The following is a 27,525-nucleotide window of genomic DNA, read 5'->3' as shown; positions in this document are numbered from 1 at the left end:
AACGTTTTAATAATAAAATAAATTCAATAAAATTTAATTAAAAGATTTCGAGTACATATGATATTTTAAATATCATAAAAGTAAGTCTGTAAATTTTAAACGGTGCAAGATTAAGGTCGTCTGCCGTACGAATTTTAGTACCGCCAAAAATTGCAACCGAAAGTGGCGGCAGACGAAAATTTTCAAAAAAGCTATCGTTGTATCGAGCACATTCTCGTTCCCTTCTTCTGGTCTGGTAAGAGTTTCTCTTGCTTTCATTTTACTTTTTGTTTTATTTCAAGATATTTTGTATGGAACGGCTCATGCTCACAGCAGCTGCATTCTATTTAATCTTGTGAAAGTGTGCTTTGTAAACCTTTCTTTGTTTGTGTATAAAAAAAGTGGAATAGCCCTGACAATCTTTCCCATGGCCATGGGGAGAGTTTATTCGAGTGCTGTCAAGGATATATGGTTTTTCGTTAGAATATGGTCTCTCGTGGAAGTGTGGTCTCGAAAACAATAGAGAGAGGGAAGAGTGAAAAAGAGGGAAGTTGTTTAACATCATACAGACGTGGTTGCACCCCAAAATCACACGGTACCCCAAAACCCACAATTTCATAAAATGCAGTGTCAGTTATACTCCTTATGGGAAACTAAGTGTTAATATGTATTTTCAGATACATTAGTAAAAGGGCTAAACAGAAAACAATAAATTTTCATATTGCAAGCTCGTTACAGAAAATTACAGACCTGTAACGTCAAAAAAAACAACATGAAAAAAACACGTTTTTTGAGAAAAGGCCAATAAAATAATGAAACTTGAGACTAAGTTTGCAATTATGGTGAATTCTGGTAGCCCATATAACCCATCTTCGAAAATAGAGCTAATGGAATTGAGTCTTTAGCCTATCTTGAGATATTCAGACCCAAAACTCAAAATTTCGACTGTGGGTTTTGGGGTGCATTTTTTTCTAAAAATGACATTAGTCAATATATTAAAAAAAATCAACAAACAACTGGTCAATTTCAAGAAGTCCTTCTCTGAAACACAATTTCTTTCAATAGCAACAATATTTTTCAACTAAAAATGAAAAAAATAAGTGAAATAGCCTAAAAAATGCTGTTTCTGTCCATACTCTTTACTGTTAAAATGTTCGACAGCTTTTTCATAATCTGGAACATTGAATTTATCAGATTTTAAAGGAACCACTTTCAGAGGACCATAAATCACATCAGCAAAGTCAAACAGTGACACATCTGGCAAATGAGCTGGTGTATCTTCAAGAATGGTACCAGATCCTACTTTAGGCTTCAAGCACCTAACTTCCAATTTCTCAACAAACCCGTTTTCATCAGCCAAGAAACGTTTCAAGATTTTACCAACATACAGCTTGCTAATGCGCTTTGTACAATACACTACACCATACCACTTCCCCAAGAGAGAATCCTCAGTCACTGGAGGGCTGAGTGTTTTCCAAGTTGCTCTTAAGATATCTGCAGCACTTACATCATCCGTGTTGCTGGTTTCACTTTCAAAATCACTCTCATTCTCGGTATGATCAAAATCGGTATCAACAAAATCTGATTCACTTTCCTCGGTTTCTGAAGCAGGTGCTTTCCTCTTGGAAGAACTTGCTGTAGCTGCTGCTGGAACAATCATGACTGGCTTTATCCCATCAACTTTGCACTTGGCTTTACTACAAGCTGACTTCAAAATGTCCTGACACACTGGACATTGCTTGAGCCCGAATGCTTCGCATTTTGGTTTTTCACAAATACATTTCTCTTTGCACTTGAGAAATGCATGTTTTGTATCTTCCTTTTTTTGGCAGTGGCTTCCTTACTTTTGATTTGCTCTTGTTTCTTACTCTTGATGTCTTTCAGTACAGTGAGCACATTTTTGGCCTTCATTGATCCATGGATTTGTGTGATACTTGTATTTTTCTTAGACAGCTTTGGTTTACACAGGCAAGAAACCAGTGATTTCTTCCAGCACGATGCTCTTTTCATGCAATTCATCTATGATACCCATGGCCTGGTTGAATTTATCTTGCCAATACTGTGATGAGCCACGTCTTTTATCAGGACAGACAATGAACGAAGTTGATGATGTTGAAATTGCAGACGAGTTTGCATCGTCATCATTTGTATCGACGACTGCAGCAGCCCTTTCAAATTTATCTTGCTGCATCATCTCTACGCTTAGTTTTGTTGACGTGATACCAACCTTTCTTGCAGCATTAATGATACCCTCTTTGGAAACCCATTTATCCCAGATGTTTGCTAGAATAACCATGAAGGCTTCTCGACTTAAAGTGTTAAAGTCAGTAAACATTGATGCTTTTTCTTTTTCATACTCTTGGTGAATGTTCTTGTTTAACTGGTCCAAAAGTTGAGTTACCCTGTTGGGTCTGGTGGTGTCACAAACAGCTGTATTTGTTTTGAGAGGAGGAATTCAAGAACCTTGTGGTTCAGACGAGAACTATGCCCATCTGATAGTAAAACTACTGGCCTTTCAAATCCTTTCAGCTCCAAGTAGTCATCAAATTCATGAGCAGCGGCAAGAAAGGTTTCGTGAGTAGAAATTCCATTTTCGGCAGTGCTGATTAGAAGGTTAGGTATCTTTTCTGCAGCTACAGGAGGGACCATTGCACTTGTTATTCCTATGGATTTGAAAATCACTTGGCACATGCACACATCACCTGAAATGAAGATGATTGTATATCATCTCTCTTGTTCTTTGTTGTAAGAGTCACAAAGACAAAGTGACCTGTTTTAAGTGCTGCATAGCCACGTTTGCCATTTTCTCTGCACCAGGCCTCAGCTGCCTTCAATTGTTTTTCTTTTTAACTTGTTTGCTTTCTTACAACCGATGCCTCCGCTTTCGTCGATGGGTTTGATGATTTGAAATTTTTTTTCTGGTGTATACGCATAGAGAACTTGGGCTTTATTTTTTATATTTACTAAATTAAAAAAATAGGTTGACAATAAAGTATGTTTAAATCAACTATAAAGCTTCTTATCAATCAAATGAATGACTTAATAGGTGGAGTACTCTCGGGTGCCTAATAAACGTACAGACCAAAATAAACGTACAGGGGAGGGAATAAAATTGGAATTAATAAACGTACAGGCTGAAATAAACGCACAGGCGAGAAATCAGAGCTAAAATAAATAAACGTACAGGCTAAAATAAACGTACAGGGAAAAATCTACCAATTTTTCAAAGTAGAACATCCAGGTTGAAACAACTGACTTAAGTATAGGTATATCTCTTATAGATCAATGACAAGTACTTAAATAAGCAAAACATTCGAATTGACTTGTGCAACACTCAAAATCTCCCACGTTCGAATGTAATTAACGGCCTTTCTACACGTCTTACTAGTACTTGAACAAAAAATAAAAATTTTTTTCCAGTATGAATCGGGTGATATTGGGTGAAAATTAATAAACGTACAGGAGGGAATAAACGTACAGGCGGAAAAGTTCTTCAAAATGAATAAACGTACAGGTCCTAATAAGGTGCATACAGGCGGGAAATTTGACACGAAAAAAATAAACGTACATGTACGTTTATTAGGCACCCGAGAGTAACTATCAAAGTAAAACCTCAGAAAGTATTTTTTTGGAATCTTGGCCCAAATTTTTAAAATTCTGAAATTGCCAATGTGGGTTTTGGGGTGCCTGTATTGTGGGTTTTGTAGTACTTTGGGGTATAAGGCTTAGACTAAGTTTGCAAACTTATTTTCACTAGTAAGACAATTGAATATGAAGATGGCATGCAAAAAACCACACTTCTAGCATTATTATTTATGAAATTACAGCCAAAATAGAGTTTGCTGGTTTTGGGGTGCGCAAAAAAAAAATAGTACCAACTTCAATACCCTGTAAAATAATCAAGAGATGCATATGAATGATCAGATACCCCAGGAAGAACCATTATTAGTCCAAAGTTTTGAATGGTATAATAAAAATAATCCAATAACCAACACAGCTCATAATATAACGCCCTGGTTTTTTGCGTGGGTTTTGGGGTGCAACCACCTGTAACAGGTGTTTTTAAACAACTCTCCTTCACTTGTTCAATTTTTAAAAGACGGGGGAAACTATTAGTACTTTCCCTTTTGCTTTTTTGTAACAAAATCTGTTGATCTTTTAATTAATACCGTGAGTGGTCCTAAATCTAACAGCCCAGCCTAAATCCGATGGGGTCTTTCAAAGATACAAAAAAATAAAAACAAATCTTTCGCTGTGACGCAATGAATATACCAAAGTGTCAACTAAGCTTGAAAGATTTGATACACTGAACCAATTGAACCAAATAACAATAATTGCTTCTTACTGTATATATACAAAACATAATTTTTTTTTTACAAAATTGTTAACGTTTTAAACACGAGCAACAGATTCAGAATAATAGAATAATAGAGGTAATTATTTTTACAACTCACACTTTTTTGATCACATTAATTGACGACATCTTGACATTATAGTCATCTTGTTAGATGTTTTGTTTCGAGAGTTTTTGCAATAGTTTATTGTTCAACTTGGAGAGGAAATGTTTGTAAACATGTAATTTTTTTTCATAGCAGTTATTTGGGGGGTCGGATTTAGGCAGGGCTGTCGGATTTAGGACCACTCACGGTATACTTTTACTTGCTAAGTAAGAACACTATCAGGACTATGACAGCTCTTTAAAAAAGTTATTCTTGTAAAAAAGAAAAATCTTTAAGAACATATAAAGTAATCGAATTTTAAAACTTGTGCTTTTAAAAAAAACTTTTTTTATAAGAAGAGAATCATAAACAGTCAGGCAAATCCTTGCATTTGCACGGGGTGTGCATTTGCAACAGGTTTTCCCGACCCTGTGCAAATGAGCTAGAACGCGTCAGGCAAATATGTCAATTTCAACTTTAAAGTGAAAACGGGGGAAAATGAAGATGAACTGGGCTTTCATTTTTTCTTTACGAGATTCTTCATTCAATAATAAAGGATTTTGTCCAGTGAAAAAAAATTCCACCCATGCAATCTTTTTTAATCAAGCAAAATATTTTTGATAAATTTGAGTATTTCTAAACGGCCGCGTCTAGATCGCGCAACCATGCTGACTCGAAATATATGATATCACGTATCACGATGCGAAAATCTCGGCGAAAATATTAAGATTCCCGGCTCCTTTTAACATATTTCAAGTGCACCAAAATAGGTGACAACTCAACTTTTTGAATTTATAACACCCCCTTCTCACAGATCCGGTGGGATTTTTTCAGCCAGTGGGGATAAAAAAAGTGGACTAAAACTCGAGGGGGGCGTTGATATTACGATATTTTTTTAATGGCTGGGGATTTGAATTCCATTGTTTTCGTGCCAGAAAATTCAGTGGGGATGGAAAAAATAGCACGCAATATTTTGCAGTCAGAATTTGCTTATCTAATTATTTGCAGTGGGGACAAAAATTGGAGTTTAATTTTCCACTGGGATGATACTGTATTTTGGTCGATTTCCTCACCTTTTTGAGAAAAGTTGAAATATCAACTCAACAGCTACAGTACATTCAAATTTTCAGAATTAGCAAGTACCACGGTGTTTGAAATTTTTTTTTTATTTTTTTTTTATTTTTTTATTTTTTTTTTATTTTATTTATTTGATAAAACAGGTTAAAAAACGCAGACTAAGCTGATGTGGACCTGCAACTAAGGACTATATTACAAATGAAAAATAGTTAAAATGTATTAAAATTATGTATATGCTGTAAATAGAGATAAAAGAATTATTAGTTCAGAGATTTCTGAAGGATAGTTAACCAGAGAAAAAAGTAAGCTTGATAATCTTATGTGGCTTAAGTGAGATTTAGTTTTGTTATAGGAGTTAATTAGAACTAACCTATGAGTCATAAAACCTACGCATGTGCAATATAAAATTAAAAGCTATGTATCTAAAAAAATAAATAAAATTTTAAAATCTAGGTCATCAAAGTGAGATAGGGAAATTAAGCAAATAGAAATATCGGGACACGCATGTTTGATACAGTCTAACTTATCCGTAGTTTTGTGTTCCGCTACAATGAAAATGAGATTGATCGCGCAGCCAAGCTAATTTTGCGCTGGTGACTCGTCGTTTTTTTTGTGTGTGAAGTTTTTGACATTTTTTTAGAAAAGGAATACAACAAATATCTAATTGAAACATTTTTTTCGACAGTACCTCGTATTTGTGACTCTCAGCAAAAAGAATGGTGTTAATTGATTGTAAAACCATTGCAAAATCTTAAATTTTCTAATTTTCCACCCCGTGCAAATACACAGAGTTCCAAAAAACAGTGTATTTGCACCGGGTTTTCGCGCGACTTTCGATTTCTGCAAATGCAACGTAGCGGACCCCGTGCAAATGCAAGGATTTGCCTGACTGATAAACGCAACTATCAAGTCTACAGATGTGGTTTTCTTATTAAGAATAGGATCAATTTCTACGGAGCCGAGTCTAGGTTTTTCAGGCTTCTGAAAGTGGACTGTAAAGGGTCAACGAGAGAGGAGGTGCACGGTCTAAAATACACAAAAGTATTCGAAGTAAGAATGCGTATGACTGTTAACCAATAAATTAAAGAGGCAAAAACTATTGAAGATATTACAATATACATTTTTGTAACTTTAGTGTTGAGCTGAACAATTTTCACAAAAACCCACTGTAAACATTTTTTGTAATTTCGAAATACTCTCCTTCGCATTCGCTTTCGAGACCACATATTCTTGAAAAGACCACATATCCACGAAGCCACATTTTCACATCAGTGCTCGAATAACTGGTGGCCATGGGGGTCAAATCTTAGATTTTCCAGAGGGATATTGTTCATTTTTCAGATTTTCCAAGGGGGTATTGAAGTTTTTCAGGGTTTTCAGAGGGGTCTCTCATCATAAAATGACATCAAAAGTTGTTTTCCAGCCTCTTTTTTTCAAAAAATTCAACTGGGAATTTTGGGAATATGAATTTTGCCATTGAAAGCCATGGTAATTTAGAGACTGAATGTATAGCTATTTCCAATTGAAAGTTCTATTTAAATCGAGTTGAGGTGCAGGAATTATGAATTTAATGTGACTGCCATACCGATACCGTGAGCGTGAAGTCGGGTAACTTGTGCATCCAGTGGAGCTTGCATAGCCATCAAATGAATGACCAATCAAAGTCAAAATTTCAAAACAAATTAACTATGCAGCTCCGCACGCAGCTCTACTCTACCATCTTTGTTTTCATTTAACTTTGTATTTTGATGACAGTATAGACTTAAACTTGTATATCAAGATTACGGGATTTTGAGTACAGGCCGATTTTACTTTCATTTTCAGTGGTTTCACTTTCGATTTCAAGCCAACATCTTAGCAACCGGGTGCTTGCCCATAGTTACAGGGAATTGTGCAAAAAACCAAACATAGGAAGTTTTCCAAATCCCCTATTCCAATAAAAAATGAAACTTTTCCATGTTTCACTTTTTTGCACCAATTCTTCAAAATGAAAATATTTAAGATTTAAAGTTCTTCTTTTATTCAATGATTTTTTACGGCACTTTGTTGACAATCTAACTCTCGCATCAAATTCCCGCTTTCTTCAGTAAATTGAAGATGAGAAAAACTCTAAGCCTTAGAATCACAGATTGAAAAAATATATATGAAGGGTGGGATTTTACAGCCGCCCTTCGTGCAAGACACTGAGAGGCCACGGCAGGCTGCATCGTTTGAGGCGTGTGATAGCACGCGCACACCTCCACACACACCTAAAATCTTTGAGGAGAGTGATTAATCACACGCCATAAATTTGGATTTTACTACTTAAAGTTATGCATAGCACTCCTTATCACACGCCTAAAGTACGTTTTAGGAGTGGGATTGACCACACGCCTGGAATTTTCAAATGACAAAGCCTGCCACGGGTGCCAAAAAGAAGGGCGATTTGAAATGCAGCAACCTCATTGGTGGAAATTTTATAAACAGCTGGGAAGGAGCACCAGGAAGCAATCAGTAGAAGAGACCACTTTTGTTTTTGTTGCAGATTTCGATATAAACTTCTCTCAGTCAGGGATTACGTTTGTCAATATGTTGTGTGGTTGTGTCAACTTGTCAGCATTGTATTGTTGTAAAGGGAAAGATAAAAGAGATAAGACTAGCCTAGTTTATAATCCTGGTAGTTTAAAAAGTTTAGACTGAATGACCAGCCAGGCGAACCCGAAAAATCTTTTTGCGGAAACAATCCACCGGCCGGGTGAAAGTTTATTTCGTCGTCACCCGGCCGCATTTTTTTTCGTACATCATCGTTAGGGTTAGGGCTAGTTTGTTTGTTTGAAAAACTTTTGTGAATCAGTTTTTGAGGCGTGTGATTTATCGCACGTGATATTTTATATTCTACTGTAAAATGCACGCCTAGAAATCACTTGGAATGAAAGTTTTATCCTGATCATTGTTATAGAAATGAAATTTTATTCATCTCAAACTAAACCCTGCATTGTTTTTGTTAATTCTTGCTTGCAACTCAACTTTTAAGAATGTTTTTTTTTTATATACAACTTGGTTTTTTTTAAAGAATCATGCTGATTTATGAATAAAATAAATAGAAACATTCACAAAGTGGGGACTTTTCAGTAAGTAAACAGCTTTGTTTTTATAAAAGGAATCATGCTGACTTTCGAGTAAAATAAAAAGAAACATTCATAAAGTGAGGATTTAAAAAATTGGGGAAATGTTTCTCTCACTCTACTTTTTTCTCAAAAAAGTTCCCTTCGTAATCACAGTTTGGAGCCTTTAGCAATTGAAAATAGATATTCAAAATGAAAGAAAGAGTCCAGTTCTTAGAGATATTGTAACACAATTGAAAATATAAGCGATGAAAATTAAGTATTTGAATAATCGAAGGCCTAGACCACTAAAAATCAAAATTTAGGCGTGCGATGATCACACGTGAATTTTTCTTATGCCGAAGCCTGTAGCGGTGTCAAGTTACTACAGATTTAAGGTAAAAAGACCATCATTTTAACTTCTACGAGTGCTTTAAAAAATCTAGTTTTGGGATCAAAATTTAGCAAAAAAAATTATTTTGCGGCCGGCCGGGTGAGTGTTTTTTTCGTCACCCGGTGGACCGGAAACAAAAAAATTTTTCGGGTTGGTCCCAGTTCATTCATTTGAGGACTACACTGCATGTTAGCCTCCACTGATGCAAGTTACCCGATCTCACGGTACTGGTCATCACGACGATCGATTGAAATGAAAAATAGGGAGCCGTATGTGCGTGCCTGTGCAGCATGGTCAGTCAGGGCCTCCTTGGTCTTTTTTAAGATTAGTTCGGATAAAATAAAAACATACTTGATCAACACAACCAAACCTTCTGTCTTGCGTTTACTCTTTACTTCCTAACAACTTTCACTTTTGGTTATGTAGGTTTTAAAATTCACAAGTAATGAACCTTGCTTTTACAGCTTTATCTGAATAAATCTTGGAAAACCTTCTGTCAGGTTTCGTTCCATACGTGGTGAACAGGTTTGTTTCCCCAATTTCCTGATAATTAAAAATTGGAACTTTCTCATGGAAGTGATTGGGCATACCTGGCATACCTGCGAATATATTAAATTTGATTCTCTTTTGCTCGTATTTCAAAATTTCACGATAAAAAGAACTATTTACAAATTATTTTCTTTAACAGGCGTTGAATAGTCGTTTGGGAGAACGTGACAGTCTTTTGAATATCTAATTACTCCACAGCAGTTGCCTAGAGACAAGATAATTTATCCTGTTTTTACTGGCTGAGGGAAAGTAATTTTTTATTTAATAGACTGTCAGGTTCTCTTAAACAACCATAAATATTTATTGACATATTTAACCTTTTCAGCCCGGTAGACAAGCATACACATCGATCATACGTTCCGGCAGATGTGTATAGTCGTTTTTTTTACATAGTGATCTTCTAAGCTATTTTTCTCCCATTGGCTTCTTTGCTAGCTGTAGAAGTAAAGAGAAACGGCAAGTAGAGGTTCTAAGCTTTCTTTTGATATCTGATGATGTAATGTTTTGATCACGTGGTGAGGCAGCAGATTTCGGAGAAAAGGTTGAGAAAAACACTGAATGAAGATGGCGACCAAGAAATGGCTTTTTCAAACTTACTGCTAAAGTTCTTGGATTATTTGACTGGTTTAGGCCACTTTTCTTCATGGATACATTGTTTTTATAATGACAAAGCATCCAGTAAGTATATCTCATATTTTTTCTTTTGTTTTTAGGCAATTTTACTTTTTTATTTTCTGGTTTACGGACGTTATGAGGAAAATTTTTAGACAGGAGGATGGAAAAAAAATTAAAATAAAATTGATGTTTTAAATTTTATTTATTTTCTTTTTTTAAATCCGAAATAGGAGGAAGTAATAAAATAAAATTTTATGAAATTTCGAAAAAGTATAGATTTTTTAAATAAGTCTCTCTTCAACAATAATCTTCTCAGCACATGTGCAGAAAAAGTTTACTCTTGAAGTTGTTTTTTGTGGATAGGGAAATTCCATGGGGAAGTTCCCTGATATTAAGGAAAGGATCAAAGTATCTTTACATTGGCAGAATAGGGCTCAGCTATGTTAGATCGTTTAACCCCTCTCTCTTTCTCTTATTTTCTTTTGTTTTCCTGTTTAAGTAAAGGTTTTTTTCTTTCTTTCTTCTTTTTTGAAGGTAGGAGGAGAAAAAGTAAATAAAAGTTTTTGAAATCTCTATTTTTTCATTTTGGCAAAAATAACGTCGACGGATCCGTAAACCAATAAATAAAAAAGTATTTGCCTTAGCATAAAAATTCCATTTGTCATTTTGACCACTTATCTCGACAAACCATCGGGGTCGACCCAAGTTTACAGTATTTTTCAATTTTTCTTCAGGTTGGAGCATGGAAAGTGGAAAAATTCAATGCAAAAGTGTTTTCTACACCTCATATATTTCAAAGAAGCACCAATGAATTTGAATACCCTGGAGTTATGTTGAATTGCATTGCTTCTTCCACTCCACCAGCGACGGTCGATCGGTCCCGAAATTCTTGCCTCATAACTACGTCCTGATTACAGCTTTTATGGATCAAAATGATGGCAGAAACCACATAACACCCACATGGAATTGTTATGATGACATGTAGCATTACTTTGGGCAAAAGAGACCAGATTTGATATCAATGAGTCTGCCTCAAAAGGCTTACGGTTTTTGGAAACTTTGCAACTGTCGCCGACGATGTCCTCTAGTTTCACGATAACCGATACCCTTCAAAAGCTTCAGGAGCGAAGAATACTGACTGAAAGTGTTGCTAAGATAGTTGGGGAATACTTTTACATCATTTTTGCTGCTGTAGTTGCTTCTGGAAACACATTTCATTATCATCCAAATACTTCAATATTGTATATTATATTGGATTTTTTAGCCGAAAATTGTGATCTTTGGCAAAAGTGACCGATATTTGGGCGGCTGTTGTGACACATATAGATTTTTCTGGATGCTGATTTTTGGTATATTACCTCAAAATGATGTATAGATTGATAAACAGCCAAAGAGAGATTTTTTAATTAACTTCCCTCCACTTTTTTTTGCTCTAGAAGTGGAAAATGCAAAAAAAGTGACATTGCCGCAAAACGTGAAAAAAACTTTGGTTTACGTGATGCTACCATTTTTGTTGGAATATTTTATTTGGATTGGTACTTAGTCTAAAAGTTGTAGAATTTAATTAGCTTATCATTGATACCTTACTTTTTTTCTAAAGATTCCTAGCTCTTGAGTTATGATAAAATAACCGAACATGTCTATTTTCTGAAAAAATGTTGCGCGCTGACAGTGTGAAAATTTAAAAAGTTGCGCGCTGGAAAGGTTAACAATGCCACAAACAATGCTGTGCATATTTTGTCAACATACTTTTTATTGGATAAATACCACTAAAATGTACAAGATAAGTAAACATGAGTTTATCGCCCGTGAGCTCGGCTTAGCTAAGCGCACCTCTCTCATTCATTATCTAAGAATTGAAGCGGGCAAAGATTACCATTTGGGTTGGTGGGGGACAAAGGTTTTTTGAAGATATTTTCAGTTATAATCCAAGGTAGAACAAACTAAACATAGAAAGGGACCATTTTCATGGGCAGGTCTAAAACGCCTAATACCTACTACTTAATACTTACTACCCAATACTTAATACTAACTACCTAATCCGTTTGGATACTTTACAGACCAGAACATCAAGGCCCTGGCTCTCCTTTGCCTGTTCGGAATCTCTATTCTAAGAAAATTGGTTTCGTGGAATTTGAATGTGTCATCTAAAAGAATATTTAAATCATAAGTAAATATTTCCTTCGCCTCATATAAGTACAAAGCAAAAGGTCATTATCTTAGTTTTTCTTCCTTTTACTGCTCTCTCTTATGACTTTGATTTAATTATAAGAACACAATGTGCAAATATCTAAAACAGTTATTCTTCCACACCCCTGTCTCCTTTATAAAGATCCAAATGGCTAAAACATTATTTAAACGTTCTTTGAGATTAAATATAGGTCATTTAATTGTATCCTTTTGTATTTATCTGCATAATATCGAGTAAAGTGTCATACTACTTCTTGAGATTGGTTTGTAGGGCTTTATCATCTCAACTGATGCTTATAAATAAAACTAATAGCGGGAAAATGAAGCGAAGAGAAAAAAAGGGAGAAAATATTTTCATGTCTTCAAAACGCTATAAGACAAAAACTTGAAATTTTTTTAACACCAAATTTTCAGATTCGGTCATATTTGCCATGCTGATTATTTTAAAGGTATTTTCAAGCAATTTTGAGGTATATACCGGGTGCGCCACAAAAAAGTTTCTCTCTTTAAAACTAACTTTCTAGAAATCTAAAAATTTTGAAAGAACCATTCCTATTTCATTGGAAAGAAGAAAGATAAACTTAAATTTGGATGGGTCATTTATTAAATTCGGCTCATTAGATCAAAAGTTATGCTCAATTGAATAAAAAAGCTACTTTCAGAAAGTGCCCGAAAACGTTAAAAATCGACCTATCAAATTTTTATTTTAAAACTGGCAATCGCAATAGCCTTTACATGATTAAAAGCATTTTTCAGTAATTAAACACATGAATTTTGAAGCTGATGGGTAGGAAGGGTTTAAAATCTTCATCAAAATTATTTTAATTTACTTTTACCGATATTTCCCTCCGATTTTTGGTTGTAGACAGAATAAAGTCTATTTAAGGCTGGAAGTACGTCGAAACCCCAATTTGATGTATTTTCATGAATTTTACAAGATTTTTTGGCTTTTTTCGACAAACTTTCTGCCTTTTATTGAAATTCAACCTTCCTTTATATAACAAAAGGTCATTTAGACAGCTAATTATCATTTTTAATGACTGAAACGAAGATAATGATGTATCGTGTAGTTATGCTTCTGTTTAATTTGATAGGTCGATTTTTAACGTTTTTGAGCACTTTCAGAAAGTAACTTTTTTATTTAATTGAGCATAACTTTTGATCTAGTGAATCGAATTTAATAAATGACCCATCGAAATTTAAGTTTATCTATCTTCTTTCCAATGAAATAGAAAGAGTTTTTTTTAAACTTTTAGATTTTGAGAAAATTAGTTTTAAAGAGAGAAACTTTTTTGTGGCGCACCCGGTACAGTAAGTATTAAGTATTAGGTAGTAAGTATTAGGTAGTAGGTATTAGGCGTTTTAGACCTGCCCGTATTTTTATAGTGCTCTATAGGATGATAAGTATTTTTTTGAATTCTATGTTAGATCTTTCTACCCAGCCACGTTGTTATGTACACGCATCTTGTTGCTAAGACCTTTGCTTGAAATCGAAACCGAAACCAAAATATTTTAACACGCACTGCTGCGGGCGTAATATCGTTAAAGTTAAAAGTTAAGCCCTCACTGAAGGTAGAAGAATAATTGCAACAGTTTGGGCTTCAAAACAGATATGACACTCCTCTAACACTTATCACAATCTCTGTCCACTCTTTCTTTAGTCTTCCAAAAAAATGGCAGATGCAAGGAAAGATGAAAAAACTAACATTCAAGTTGGTATACGTGTTCGTCCATGTATCAAAAGGTGAGTTTCCTAAAATATTTTTCTTTATAAAAACTTACAACTGACAAAAAAAAAATAGCATAATGTAATTTTAAATGAAAAAAATCCAAAGAATTCTTTCTTTAGTTTTGGTGCCTGTTACAATTCAGGTATTTTACTAGTTTTTCTGTATACCCTGGTATACCTTAAGGGAAAGAAATTAAGAAATTTTGGAGAAAGAGCCCATTCGCCAATTTTGGTGCAATTTGGCGGAATTTATTTTGGCGATTTAATAAAATCTCCAAATTTGGTGAGAATTACTTTTGGCGAACAACCCATTTTTGTTTAATATTTTAGCTGAAAAAAGAGGAAATAAAGGCTTTTCAGGAGAAATAGAGACTAAATTGAAAGAAAATTAAATTTGGCGAGAATTTATTTTGGCGAATGACCTATAAATTTCTTTCCGCCAAAATTTCTTCCAAGGACTAAGGTACTATATACTTTTTACAAAAGTAGTATATCGTTAAATTTCTTTTAGGGAACTTGAAAGCCACAAAAAGATTGTGATGAAAACCAATGAAAATAGAATTTTCAGTACAGCAAATGATAAACCAGCTATCTCTTATCAATTTGGTAAGATATCTTATTATCTCTGAATGTCTTTCTAGAATCAGTCATTAAAACATTGATACATAAACTAAATTCCTATTCTTAAATGCCTTGATTGTGTTTACGTTCTCCATTCAGATAAAGTATTTGGAGAAGCTATATCAACTGAGCAGATTTATGAAACACTTGGTAGTCCAATCGTGGAATATGTAGTGGCTGGTTTTCATGGTATGATATATTCATAGAACTTGTTCTGCACTGTTTCAAACATATCAATTGCACAGATTCTTCTTTCTCAAAGAAAGTAAATTTGAAAACTGCAAACTTTGTGACCAGGATTAGGTTTTGTTTATTTTGCATCTAGTGTTTTGTGTTTGATAATTTTCATTGCAAAAAGCTTCAAAAAAGGCAGAAAAACATCTTTCCATACAAAGAAATATTGATTGTTTATTTTGCATCTAGTGTTTTGTTTTTGATAATTTTCATTGCAAAAAGCTTCAAAAGTAAAAAAAGTTAAAAAACATCTTTCCATACAAAGAAATATTGAATACAAAATAATAGGACAAGTGATATGTCATATACACCTGTAAATTGTAAAGTATGAATTAAATTAAACAGTGCACATACAACTTTATATTGCTTCATTAATATTTGTAGGGACACTATTGGCTTATGGGCAAACAGCTTCAGGGAAGACCCATACCATCATGGGGGATCCTGGTGACGAAGGAATCATACCAAGAGCCCTGAAAGATCTCTTTCATAATATTCACAAGGTATCAATAATTGTTAGGATTTCCATGATCATGAAAATAATGTAATTATTTGTCTCCTTTTTAAGAAATAAGCCTCTGTCAGTCAAAACCAAGGGGAATCAAAATTGCATTACTTTTTTTACCTATCAGCGAAACTAAAATGACTTTTCAGGTGTGGAGAAGCCGGACACAAACTCTGTATCTTCTATAACCCATCAAAGACAAAAACCCTGGCTACCCGCCATCTCATTAACATTCCTAACAACAACAAAAAATATCCTAATATTTCAAATGTAGCAGTGATTTAAAAGTTATCTTATTTTTATTTTAGTGTGAAAATCGTGAATTTCTCATTAGAGCATCCTACTTGGAAATCTATAATGAGGTAAGATTCAACATCAATATTGTCAGTTAAGTTTCCGAAATACTAAAGTCAACATTTTGTTTTTTTTGTTTTTAGTTGAAAAATTAGCTAGGTTTTTTGTCAGTTATGCAATTTAATTGGAACAAAAGATCGCAGAACTTAGGAAAGTCTTTCGATTTAAACAGCTATCTGCCTTAATTTTAAAGGGGTTTCATTCCCGAGATACTGGATTGTAAAGGATAGAGGGGGGTTTTGTAGGGGTTTTCCTATCAAAATTTTTGCTGAATCCCGGAATCCCGAAAATTGGAAAAATAATAACACCGTCACACCGGCTTGTACAGGGAAAAATGTACCTAAATACCGTAACCGTCTGATTTTAGAATACCGTTTTCCCGTCTCTTTTTTCGTCAAATCCCGTAATACCGTACTAAAAAAGGGTCAATCCCGTCACACCGTAAAAGTACAAACCGATTAATAGTCCCCGGAGCCTTTTTTTAAAACGTTTGTTTTTGTTATTATGTTAAAGTATTTCATAAACTTTTAAACTTTTTAGAACGTACCAACTCAATTTGATAAACTTATGTTGAAAAATAATAATGAACTTAGGCCCCTAAACTGTATCAAATTGATGGACTTAAGTCTTTTTAAAATTCAACATTTTTATCAAACTTCAAAGCTTCAGATTTTGAGCCTTTCTGACCTATAAAATGGTCACATCTAAAGAAAGCTACAATGATCCAGAAATGTCCAGGACAACAAAATATCCCAATTTTCATAAAAAATGGACTTACTTATTGGGGAGACCTGGATTTAAGCCGCTTTAGAATAGGGAGAGATTTGAACTTAGGCCTCTTTAGAATTGTTATGGACCTGGACTTCATTTAGTATGAATCAAAACGACTTTTGCAAATTTTATTAATTTTATAAAAATGTTCACAATTATACCATGAAGATTTTCCTGTTATACATTTTTTTTAAATTACGGTTCATTGTTGTAAATTATGGCTAGCAATGTCTATAAAAGGACTTGTTGGAAAAGTCCCATTCCTGTTCATTTTTGAGAACTCGATGATGTGGCTTGCTTCTCAACATTTCCATCCGCCTGTCTCTCTTGCATTATCCAGATTCTTGGAATCAATCAACTTCTTTGCACAGGATAACAATTTTCCAACTTCATTTTCCCAGTAACGTTTGATTGAAAGAGCGTAAGAGCTTTTGAAATCTTTCAATTTGGTATTCAACTCTGATCTGCAGATGGCTCGTGCCAAGAAAGCTGGTGTGTGCGAAACATCATACTTACTCCATACGGGATAATGGGAGTAAGACTTTTTGTATCGCCAGTTGTCAGGAATAGGGTCTCCTTTTTTACAATTAACATAAAGCTTGCTTCCTTTCTTGCACAACATTACACTCACGTCAGCTTTACAATAATCAGTAAATCTTGAATTCATTTGTAATTTGCATTTAATCTCCGTTTCAACGAAGGTAGTAATAAGGTAGTCAGGTTCAGGTAGCAATGTTGTTGCCACATCTGGAACATTCTTCTCATGATCTCTCATTTCCTGTTCATATTTAGAGCTGAAATAATTTGATGTGTAGTTCAGATTAATTTGTTTGACCAAATCAACAGATGCTTTTGCGTAATCATTGTAGAATTTGACATTCTTCTGAAGTTGGCTCTCGTAAAGGTCAACGTATGCTTTTTCATGTTGGTCTTTGTACGTCGAGGTGATGGTCTTCATAGCCATAACACTGAGAAACACATAGTTTCTAAAGAAAAAAAACAACAACACTGTACAGTTTTGATTTCTAGGTTCCGCTGACATCACACCAAGCGTTAGATATTTTTTTGGATTATTAGAAAAATACTAATATATATCTTACAGGAGTTAGAAAAGGTAAAACAGACGAAACCGCAAGGGAGTAAATTAACGATTTTCAAATGTCGATTTCAAATTAACTGTACCTAACATCGGAAAATCTTTATGTGGGAGCTATCATTTTGATTATTTTAGAAACGTTGTTTTGAACCTGTTTGAAAAAGCAAACAAAGTCACTTAAATTAGACAACATGTGTTCAGTTCCTTTATCTGTTCTTACCTAAACAAAATCAAATTCACTTCAACTCTCTTGATTTGATCTCCTGTTAACAGTGGGTTAAACTTCAGTGTATTACGATCAAACTGGTCAGAATACATCGCAAATTCGTTGACTGATGCTTGAATAAGACGGTTAGCTTCTCGCTGACATAGCTCTGTTTCATTTGCTGGTCCTTCAATGCAACCAGTCCAGTAAGAATATAAAAATTTGTATTTTTGATGGTTGATATCTTTTAAGAGACGAATAATCTCAGTATCGACGTAATTCTTCATTTCTTCAATTCAACTGTCCAACTCCTCTGTCATCTTTTCAAAAGCCTTGTTTGTTGTTTTTAAGATGTCGTCAGCTGTTGGTGTCTTGTCTCCTGTGATCGTACCTAGTACACTACCGATTATGCCGATGGCCGGTGCCAAGTGTTTAGCTGTATTGACAAATTTCTTACTCAATTCTCCAACGTAACCTAAAATGTCCGAAACAATTACAATATACAGTAGTAAACCCTTAAAATGCTGCAAAAACGAACTTCAAAATCTTTCCCAAATGTTTCTTTCCGTTGAAACCTTGCATACAGAATTTATCTCATCATCGAATAATACTATGTTTAGCATTCACCAATTATAACTGGTATGGTAAGACCTTATCGGGGGAAAAAATGTCGGAGTTTTATTTAGTCGGGTTTTTTTTTTCGTTGGGAAAAATTTCGTCACCTAGAGGCATTTTCGTCACTTTCTCCGACCAAAATTTCAAATTCGTCACTTTTCTCCGACAAAAATTTCAAATTCATCACTTTCACCCGACTAAACTGTCCAAAAAAAATGGTTTCCCTCACTAGCTCGAAAATGGATCTTGTAATTCGACGTTTAAAGCACTAATTTCGGTTAAATAAAGGTGTAAAAAAATTAGATTTGAATTTTGCTTGCGGTATGAAATTCCGAGGTCAGGGATAAAAAAATCGGGCACAAGTTTTGGTCAGGGGATAAAATGTCGGGGAAATATTTCGTCACCCCCTCAAAATTTTCGTCACTTTCTCCCGACATTATTTTCCCCGATAAGGTATTTAGATTTAGACTTGGTAAAACTCAGTAAAACCCACTCAGCATTTTATCATCCTTGAAGACATTCCATCGTAGTTTCATAGTTTCAGATTTTGATGAAACCCAGATAGTCAGGTAGAATTGCATAGTGTAGAGATGAAATTTTACACAGAGGTCCAGGAACATGTCAGGATTAACCAAAAAAAAAGGCCTACCCCCAGGAAGATGGGAACACCCTCAAATCCATAATGGCGGTACTTTTTTCTACAGTTAAGCAATAATTGATAACTGAATTTTAATGGTTTTCAAATGTCAAAAATAACTAGACAGTGGGAGATTCCTCTCGATGAGTAGATAAAGAAAATGGATTCACTTTTGAAATTTGGACCACGTGGTCCCGAGATATGACCTCTAAAGTCAAAAAAGTGATGATTTTGATGACGTCAGCATTTTTACTGAGAGCGATAAATTGGAACATCGACAAGCTCATCACGTAGCCCTGGTCATTGGCTTTCAGAAAAATATATGGTTTAATATGTTTAGATCAGCCGTTGGCGAGATATAACGATTTTAAAATCGTCATATCTCGCCAACGGTTGGTTTAAACATACTAAACCATATAATTTTCTGAAAGCCCATGATCAGGGCTACGTGATTAAATCATTGGCATTCCAATTTATCCATCTCAGTAAAAATGCTGACGTCATCAAAATCGTCTTTTTTTTGACTTGAGAGGTCATATCTCGGGACCACGTGGTCCAAATTTCAAAAGTGACCCCATTTTCTTTATCTGCTCGTCGAGAGGAATCTCCCTGTCTAGTTATTTTTGACATTTGAAAACTATTAAAATTCAGTTATCAAGGGTCCCCCTTGATTAATTGTAGATAAAAGTACCATGTCCGCCATTATTGATTTGAGGGTGTTTCCATCTTCTTTGGGGTGGGGCTTTTTTTTTGGTGATTCCTGACATGTTCCTGGACCACTGTGCAAAATTTCATCTCTACACCATTTTTGTCCCGGTTTTGGTGGTTTATGACCTAATTCTACCTGACTAAGACAAGGGGGAGTGTTATTAAAAGCTTGAATTTCCAAAGGGGGGTTGCCAGTTAGAGTGGGGTCTTCCTACGTAAAGGTAGCTTTTTTTGAAAAAGTTTGCCTGCGGCGCTAAAAAGTTGCCTTTGCAATGTTGGGTCAAAGTCATTGCATTAAGGGGGTCGGACTAAACTAAAATTTCTTTTACAGAAATCATTTGCCTGAATGATGTATATGATACTATACGAAATATAGCTGTTTTTAAATCAAAATTTTATCTTTTGCTTTGAATATCTTGGCTTGATGAATTTCCTCGGACTTGCTTTCATCTTTTATTGGACTAAACTTCTTAAGGGAGGATACCCCGGGGGTCGATTTCTAAACAACGGTGTGTGCCGCCAAAAAATGGCTTTCAAAATCAGACCCCTACAGTGCAGCTCTTGATGAGCAGTGAAAAGGTACCCTTACAGTGCATTTTACCCTTACAGTGCATTTTACCGAACGTTTCTGACCCTTATAGTTTAGTTTGATTTCAAATCTTATTTTGTCGAAGCCGTCCAAAAATGAGCCTGAGATGTTGACATAATGTAAAACAATTCAAAATGGGTGCAAATCAAAACTATAAAGATACATGAGATTTTGACTGCCAGATTTGTAATTTATCAGTCCCCAAACACACCCTTACAGTGCATTTCCAGGGTCTCGATAAACCTACCATTAAGGACGGCATGAATGCCCCCGGTTAGATACCTATTGAGGAAGTGCTCTTGCTACCTTGGGGGGGGGTCTTCCTGTCTAAGGAGGGGTGGTCTTGACCCTCTAGAAACTGATGTGATGTCTATCAAATGTATGAGGAGGTTTCCAGCGTAACTAACTGTAAGAGTCAAAATGAGCAAAAACAAGAAAAAGTGCACTCAAAAGGTGTTAAATTTGGTAAATTTGACCATATTTTGTCTTAAGATGGTCAATAATTTTCAAGAAAATGCACCATAAGGGTAGCTTTTTCCTCAAATTTTCTCAAATTTGGCTTAATTTTTTCTGCACTGTATGGGTTCGACTTTATAAAGGCCTTATTTCTCGCTGCACCTAAGGTTTTTAACAAGTCTATAAGTTATTTTTGATTTCTATTTGCCTCCAAATATTTGTTTTTCACAATGTCTACTAGTAAGTATCTTACAAATCTTATCTGAGAGCCGTGCCAACTGATTATCAAAAAACCTTGAAAAGTACTTAAAATTTTGCCTAAAAGCCTTGAAAATCCTGAAAAAAAATCAGTAGACACCCTGTTTATGGTCGTCGAACAAGGCGCGCGGCTTAATTATTGCATAAATTACATAAATCATGGATTTATCATAGAACTCTGGATAAACATCAAATAAAACGGTGGAGAGCGAACTAATTGTCTTTCCATTGTTTTAGAAAACATTCGAGGATCTAGCTTTGTCCGCAAAGGACAACTGTCATGGCGGCTCGAAGGTCTCTGATTTTGAAAAATGATTAATTATCCCATTTCTAAAAAGTCCTGTAACTTCTTGTTTTTGCACATTTACTGGATGAAACTTTGAAAATGAAAGCAAGAAAGCTTAACGAATTAATTTATGAAATCAAATGTGACAAAAACATCATCAAACAAGAAAAATAGAGTAAAAAGCCTAGAATGACGCTGAAAATAAGGTTGGCAATAACTTTCCAATTTTTTCCTGGAAAGAGCTAGGATTGACATATGTTAGACTAGAGTATCTTGGCTTCATAGTGATATGAAAAGCTTTTGGAGGCACGCAGTGGCACGGTGGTTTTGGCGACGTGGAAGTTTGAAATTTTCTGGTGTCAACATTCAATTTCTTATACATAGCATGTTTGTCGCATCTTTCTCATAGCTTGAAACGTCATAACGACATATTATTAGCAATTAATTTGATGCATTTGACTCTCTTGAGAGATCTTTAAGTCTCATTTGGGAATTGTATAGCTGTGATGAAAAATGCAATAAAAAAATTTACGAAATAATGATTAGTGAATGGTGGAGGGTGAACAATAATGTCATTACTGCGGACAAGGCTAAAACATGAGAAATCGATGAAAAACCAGCTCTTTGTGTATCCAGAGTTCTATGATAAATCCATGCATAAATCAAGCCTTCAAAGGCTGTCGCCTTGAGTCAAAAGGTCGCTACCCTTGAAACTTTTCAACTTTTTTCGCTAGGCTGTGTGGCTTCCCTATTGTTCTTTTTTAAATAGCCAATCAGAAGAGACATTTAACTCTCTTGTACCGTGTGCAAAAAGATATCAACAATAGCAAAAAGAAAAAAATGTGCAGCATATCTCCCCTTTATTTTGGATCAGTGGAATGGGAAAAGCGTTCAGCGACCAAAGCGCTCGAGCCGTGCGCCTTGTTCGCCGACCATAAAATGCTGAGTGGGTAGCGGCCTTTAAAATAAAAGACCCTTTCGACTTTTGAATTTCTGTGATATAAATTTTGAAATTGACTTACTCAAAACTTGTCCTGCTGTATCTGCAGTTCCAAGGGTGATCCCAAAGTCAGAATGAGTGAAGAAATTTTGCACGGCTGTTGTTTGTAAGGTTGCCGTTGGTGCTGTACTCTTTTGAATAGTGACTTTCCCTCCTGGAACATAAGAATATGTACAGGTCCCCGATGTTGACCAGGCCACATGTTTTAGTTCTCTTGCGCAGTCAACGACTCCCAGTGAGAGATAGAGACATGATGATAATATCAATAAAAACTGACGCATTTTCATTTAAATAGCAACACAGTTTTACCTTGAAAATATTTCAAATTTACAAAATGTTATATTTTTCCGTTGACACAATACTTCTGGTTACTGTTTTTCGATTCGTTTTAATACCAAAACAAATGAGAGAATATATTTATATGGAGCTGATCTGTATTGTTAAAAATCACACATTTTCAGTATGATTCAATGGAGGAAGTCTACATTCATAAGTTTTATTTCCTGTTTGATAGAATAGATCTTCAAAATTAACGCTTCTTCTGATCTAATGCAATCTACCTTGAAATAAACAAAAATGTTTACTTGAAACTTGGCAACTCGTATTGTACACTAAATCATTCTTTATAGTTCCTTGTTTGAAAGGTCGTTTCAGTAAAATATCAACTGTTTACTTATAAATTTTCATCAAGTTTGCCTTTATTTCCTTTTGTGGCTGTTTTTAATTTTTCTTTTGGCGTCAGCCCTATGAAAGAAGTCATTGTAACGTCTATTCTGAAACTCCTGGTCAAATTGACTTTAATGCAATGAATTTTAAATGTGAGTGCAACCAAGACTTTCGTCACTAATACGCTAGAGAGCCAATCAGAACAACGTACTCGCCTGTTTTGGACCGCTTACGTCACAACCAGTTATTAACGTACAGGGAAAACCATAAAAAATATCCCATTCAAACTTATTGTTTTTTACATTAAATACCATTCATTACTTAAAAGCCAGATTGACATTATGTTTTCTGAGGTCTGAATCGCTGCCTCAAAAACGCCGAGCTTACATAAAGATAGCAGTTATTCAACCAATCATCAAAACAAAAGCTAGCGCGTAACGTAACTTAATTGTTCGATTCAACACTGCAATGTTTTCACTTTAATATAACATTTCAATGACCAGAGAGTTTACAATGTTTTGACTGCAAAGTGTCGAATAAGAATTGGAATGAATTGTCTACGTCTTTAATGGAGCTGTGGAATGTTTTTGCAGAATAAGTAAACAGACTCGTAAATAGATAAATAGGCTTTAGATTTTACTTAAGTTTTTTAAACGCACTTACACATCCAGTTTGAGTTGAAGCACTCCTTCGTCTACCAATGCAGGACCCATTGGGTAATCTCAAAGATAGAAACCATTAGAATTCTATAGAATCTCACCAAGATTCATCTAAAGTCTGTCTCAATATAATCCTAGAGATTAAAGGTTAAAAAGTCAAAAAGTTGCTGTTACTTTGGATAGAATTTGTTTGCGGTTTTGTGCTTGTTGAAAAGATATTCAAGAGTGAAATGTAGAAAAAAACTCAAAACAATTTGGAAAATGGAGATGATAAAATTCAACCTCGTGAAAAAACTGTGCTGTAATAATTACCATTTTCACAACATTAATTTCTTTGATCTTAGAATATAATGTGAAGTGTGAAAAGAGAGAGATTTGAATTGTATATAGAAAGTATATTAAGAGGGTTTCTCCTTGACGGGGAATAGGATTTACATGTTTTTTTTTTATATAAGGAACCTTAACTTTGCTCTGAGCCTGGAGTTCCTTATTTTTACAGAAAATTTCAGCCTCAAAGTTCCTTTTGAGTTCCTTATTTACATATCTAGTTCAAGTGAAAACTCTTACTTTTACTGTTCCTTAGAACTTGTTTTCTTATTCTTAGCCTGAGCAGTTCCTTAACAATTCCTTATTTTTTGGACTACTTTCAGCCTCGAGTTCCTTATAAACGTGTTCCTTATAAAAAAAAACGTGTAGTTCGGATTACAAAAAGATTCAAAAAATAGAATATCGAATAAGCGAGGGTCTACTGAAGATTTTAGATTTGAACTTATTCTTATAAAGATTCTAAAAAGGTCTCTCTTTTGAATTCTTTTTAGGTCATTACAGACTTGTTGAAGACAGGCAATCAACCAGAAGCTAAAGTTCAAATTCGAACTGACGAATCTGGTGTCGTTTATGTGGATAACCTAACAGAATTCAACATCACAAATTTCGAAGAAGGCCTACAACTTGTAAAGCAAGGGCAAGGTAATGTTTGTCTGATTAATGAAAATGCACGTGAATCTTGCATCCTTTCTTTGGGAGAACATTTGGTTATTCAGCTGTGGTATGTAAGATCTGGTCTTGCCACTTAACTGTTTATTGTTTGCTAAAGAAAACAATCGAGGGTAGGCGAAGCAACCTGTGGTCTCCGGTTCTCTCCACAAGGCTTCGTACTTTATACTCGTCTAATATTTAGCTAGTAAAATAATTGAAATTGAGAGATTTAAAACTCTTGCTTAAAATATTAGACCCACGCTTTTCTATGGAATGTTTCGATTCTGTAGCCATTCCCCCATGTACCTGTAATATCTTTGTAGTTTCAATTACATGTTCAAGCCTGGTTTGCGGTCTAAATCGCAACGAAAAAAAATCCCGAGCTTACGAAAAAATGGATCATGAAATAAACGTTTTCGCCTTGCTTTTGCAAGATCAATAAAACAGCTTCATTTTATTGGTAGATTGACTTTAAGAAACTTAACTATTTGTTTTTCAGAAAACAGATCAATTGGGAAGACGCTGATGAACGAAAGGAGTAGCCGATCGCATGTCATCTTCAGACTTGTCAGTATACAGTAGACTCTCTATAATTCGAACAAAAATATTTGTCCCCTCAGCTAGAAATTTGTATAGAACACTTTCTGTAATTCGAATCTTTCTGTAATTTGAAGAAAATTCTTGGTCCCTTGTAGCTTGAATCAGAGAGAAGTAACTGTATGTCTTTATCATTATTATTTCTAAGCCCTAAAACTTTAACTACCTTTAAAGATTTTGAGATCAATCTCAAAAAATGATTGATAAAACTTCAGATAAAACTCAATCCCAGCAGAATCCACACTTTTATTAACTTTAACGAAAAGTGCACAATTTGGGATAAAAGTTCGATTTTCGCGTACCAAGTCATAAACTCTAGTCTCATTGCATTGAGAATATCACAGATATTGGCATTTGTCTTTGTTTGGCCCTTGTAAAAACCCTAGTATTAGACTCGAATAGAATCTCTTTATAGTATTAATTAAGAATAATGACGTTTCAGGTTATTGAAAGTCGAGAATGGCAAGACCCAAATTCAACAGACATCGATCTGAGACCAGTTTATTCGGCAGAATTGGTAAGTTAGTAAAGCTCTTGATTATCTATATCTTTGATTAACCCATTTGTTTAGTAGGTAGGATCGATATATGACTTTGAAACATTCTTACGATTGTTTTCACTGAGTACACGACCAGCCGGCTTGGCTATTAATGGAACTATAACGGAACATTGGAAAGAGCAGGGGATCGAGCCTTCCAACCGCTTGACCATTGCTCGTTAACAGTCTAATTGATTTTTTTCACGGTGCAAAACTTTGTGTCAATTAAAAGAGTTTTTCTCTAGGTCAAGTCTATTCTTGAAAAGCTAAATGTCTTCTTTTTTAGAATCTTGTCGATCTTGCTGGCTCTGAAAGAGTACAACTGACAGGAGCTCAAGGTATATTTATAATGTGATTTTCCATTTTACCAAAAATAAGTCACTGTGATTAATCCTTGTATGTAATTAACATAACTAAGAGGCGTATAACTATTCATATAATCACTCAACAACACCCAATGATGCTACTGCATCCATGAATAGATCTTATCAGAGTTTTTGATTTTTCTAAAAAAGCGATGCATTGTGGGATTGTTTCGGGGATATTTCAATAGAAATCCCACAATGAATCGCTGTTTTAGAAAAATCAGAAAATCCAATAAGGTCTATTTGACACCTTTTTTCATTCACTTCGACTACTAATACTCTAAATTTCAGGCCAACGCTTCAAGGAGAGCACGTACATTAACCAGAGTTTGCTTACACTTGGAACTGTCATTGCAAGATTGTGTGAAAAGACAAGGTTGGTATTGTAATTTATCGTGTATCAACCCTAAGCAGCGCTATCGGCTTGATAGGGGTTTGGTAATTGATTTATCTACAGCAGAAAAATAAAATATAAAAAAGAGGTTTCGGGAGCAAGTATGTGTGGAAATCCTTTAATCAATCCACTTAATGTTTTGAATCACACGAACATTTTAACGAGACAGAATTCACAGAAATGGTTATTTTTTGTAGCCACTACACCGTATAAGCACTGACCTTTATATACCCTGGACCAAGTCACTCAATGCAGGCCAAGCGAAATATTATGATCGGAGTGTTTTTGAAATTGGTACCCGCGGAGAGAGCGCTAGATCTAGTTTTGCTTCCACACTAATGACGTAGCGCCGTTTGTCGTTAGGCAAAGTTTCAAACACTACAATGGCTTCTTTGCGGGTACCAACTTTCGAAAAAACTTCGATCAAAGATGGTGGATATAGCTTTGTCCAGGGATATATAAAGGTCAGTGCCTATAAGGCATTTTGACGCCATTCGTTTCTATAAACTAGACCCTAGTCTCCTTACACTCTTTAAACACAGGTGTATTTAAAAAACGGCGTTTCTCTCAAAGTCTTAGCAAAATTCAATGAGAAGTGAATCAATTGGTCACTATGAACTTGAAATATTCCCGGACATGACTAACTGGCCTGCCCATGTTTGGGGAATGATTGGGTCAGCATAGTGTCCCCCCCCCCTTTAAAGGGGGGGGGGATTCTGATTTTGGCCCTATTTTTAAAGTATGGGAGAAAATGAAAAATTTGAAATTTGCTGGGGGGAAATAAAGAGGGGGGAAAACCATAAATTTAGGAAATTTTAACTGGGGGAACTTCACTGATCTCAAGGTTATCTTATTGCAAAACCTGTTTAAGTAATAAAATCAGCAAATCTTTTTAAATAAACCAACTTTTCAATACAATTTCATTTTCCCAGCACTTT

The 27,525-nt window shown here is 35.0% G+C and overlaps 3 protein-coding genes across 3 annotated transcripts in view; 2 read left to right on the top strand and 1 right to left on the bottom strand.

Annotated features, from left to right (window-relative positions):
• Window positions 1-124: 124 nt before the first annotated feature.
• LOC136806200 (uncharacterized) lies at window positions 125-26,582 on the top strand. The gene is made up of 11 exons (XM_067062761.1): window positions 125-235; window positions 13,988-14,070; window positions 14,567-14,661; window positions 14,776-14,865; window positions 15,295-15,413; window positions 15,724-15,777; window positions 24,534-24,684; window positions 25,193-25,260; window positions 25,733-25,807; window positions 26,115-26,166; window positions 26,485-26,582. Exons 2-11 carry the CDS (start codon window positions 14,000-14,002, stop codon window positions 26,580-26,582), a joined length of 873 nt encoding a protein of 290 aa, XP_066918862.1. The 5' UTR covers window positions 125-235; window positions 13,988-13,999.
• On the bottom strand, window positions 16,571-22,774 carry LOC136806210 (uncharacterized). The gene is made up of 3 exons (XM_067062771.1): window positions 22,413-22,774; window positions 17,857-18,316; window positions 16,571-17,526 (listed from the first exon to the last, which is right to left on the bottom strand). The coding sequence occupies exons 2-3, from the start codon at window positions 18,126-18,128 to the stop codon at window positions 16,842-16,844; spliced, it is 957 nt and encodes a 318-aa protein (XP_066918872.1). The 5' UTR covers window positions 18,129-18,316; window positions 22,413-22,774; the 3' UTR covers window positions 16,571-16,841.
• LOC136806211 (putative leucine-rich repeat-containing protein DDB_G0290503) overlaps window positions 25,739-27,525 on the top strand; it is a 42,578-nt gene continuing 40,791 nt past the window's right edge. Inside the window, exons 1-3 of the mRNA XM_067062773.1 lie at window positions 25,739-25,807; window positions 26,115-26,166; window positions 26,485-26,569. The gene's annotated coding sequence lies outside the window, so the exon portion shown is untranslated. The remainder of the gene's footprint in view (window positions 25,808-26,114; window positions 26,167-26,484; window positions 26,570-27,525) is intronic.

Source organism: Clytia hemisphaerica, unplaced genomic scaffold (assembly GCF_902728285.1).
Source record: "Clytia hemisphaerica strain Z4C2 unplaced genomic scaffold, Clytia hemisphaerica genome assembly, whole genome shotgun sequence".
In the NCBI taxonomy this organism is placed as follows: domain Eukaryota; kingdom Metazoa; phylum Cnidaria; class Hydrozoa; order Leptothecata; family Clytiidae; genus Clytia; species Clytia hemisphaerica.
Note: the sequence above shows the minus strand (reverse complement) of the source record. Positions and strands in the feature narration are given on the sequence as shown.

What these genes read in the sequence shown, in the direction of transcription:
- LOC136806200 (XM_067062761.1), top strand. Translation starts at nt 14,000, where the DNA reads ATGGCAGATGCAAGGAAAGATGAAAAAACTAACATTCAAGTTGGTATA. An exon ending in TGTAGTGGCTGGTTTTCATG is followed by an intron (nt 14,866 to 15,294) that starts GTATGATATATT and finishes TAATATTTGTAG; the next exon opens with GGACACTATTGGCTTATGGG. An exon ending in ACTTGGAAATCTATAATGAG is followed by an intron (nt 15,778 to 24,533) that starts GTAAGATTCAAC and finishes AATTCTTTTTAG; the next exon opens with GTCATTACAGACTTGTTGAA.
- LOC136806210 (XM_067062771.1), bottom strand. Translation starts at nt 18,128, where the DNA reads ATGAAGAATTACGTCGATACTGAGATTATTCGTCTCTTAAAAGATATC. An exon ending in GTGAATTTGATTTTGTTTAG is followed by an intron (nt 17,527 to 17,856) that starts GTAAGAACAGAT and finishes TTTTTTCTTTAG; the next exon opens with AAACTATGTGTTTCTCAGTG.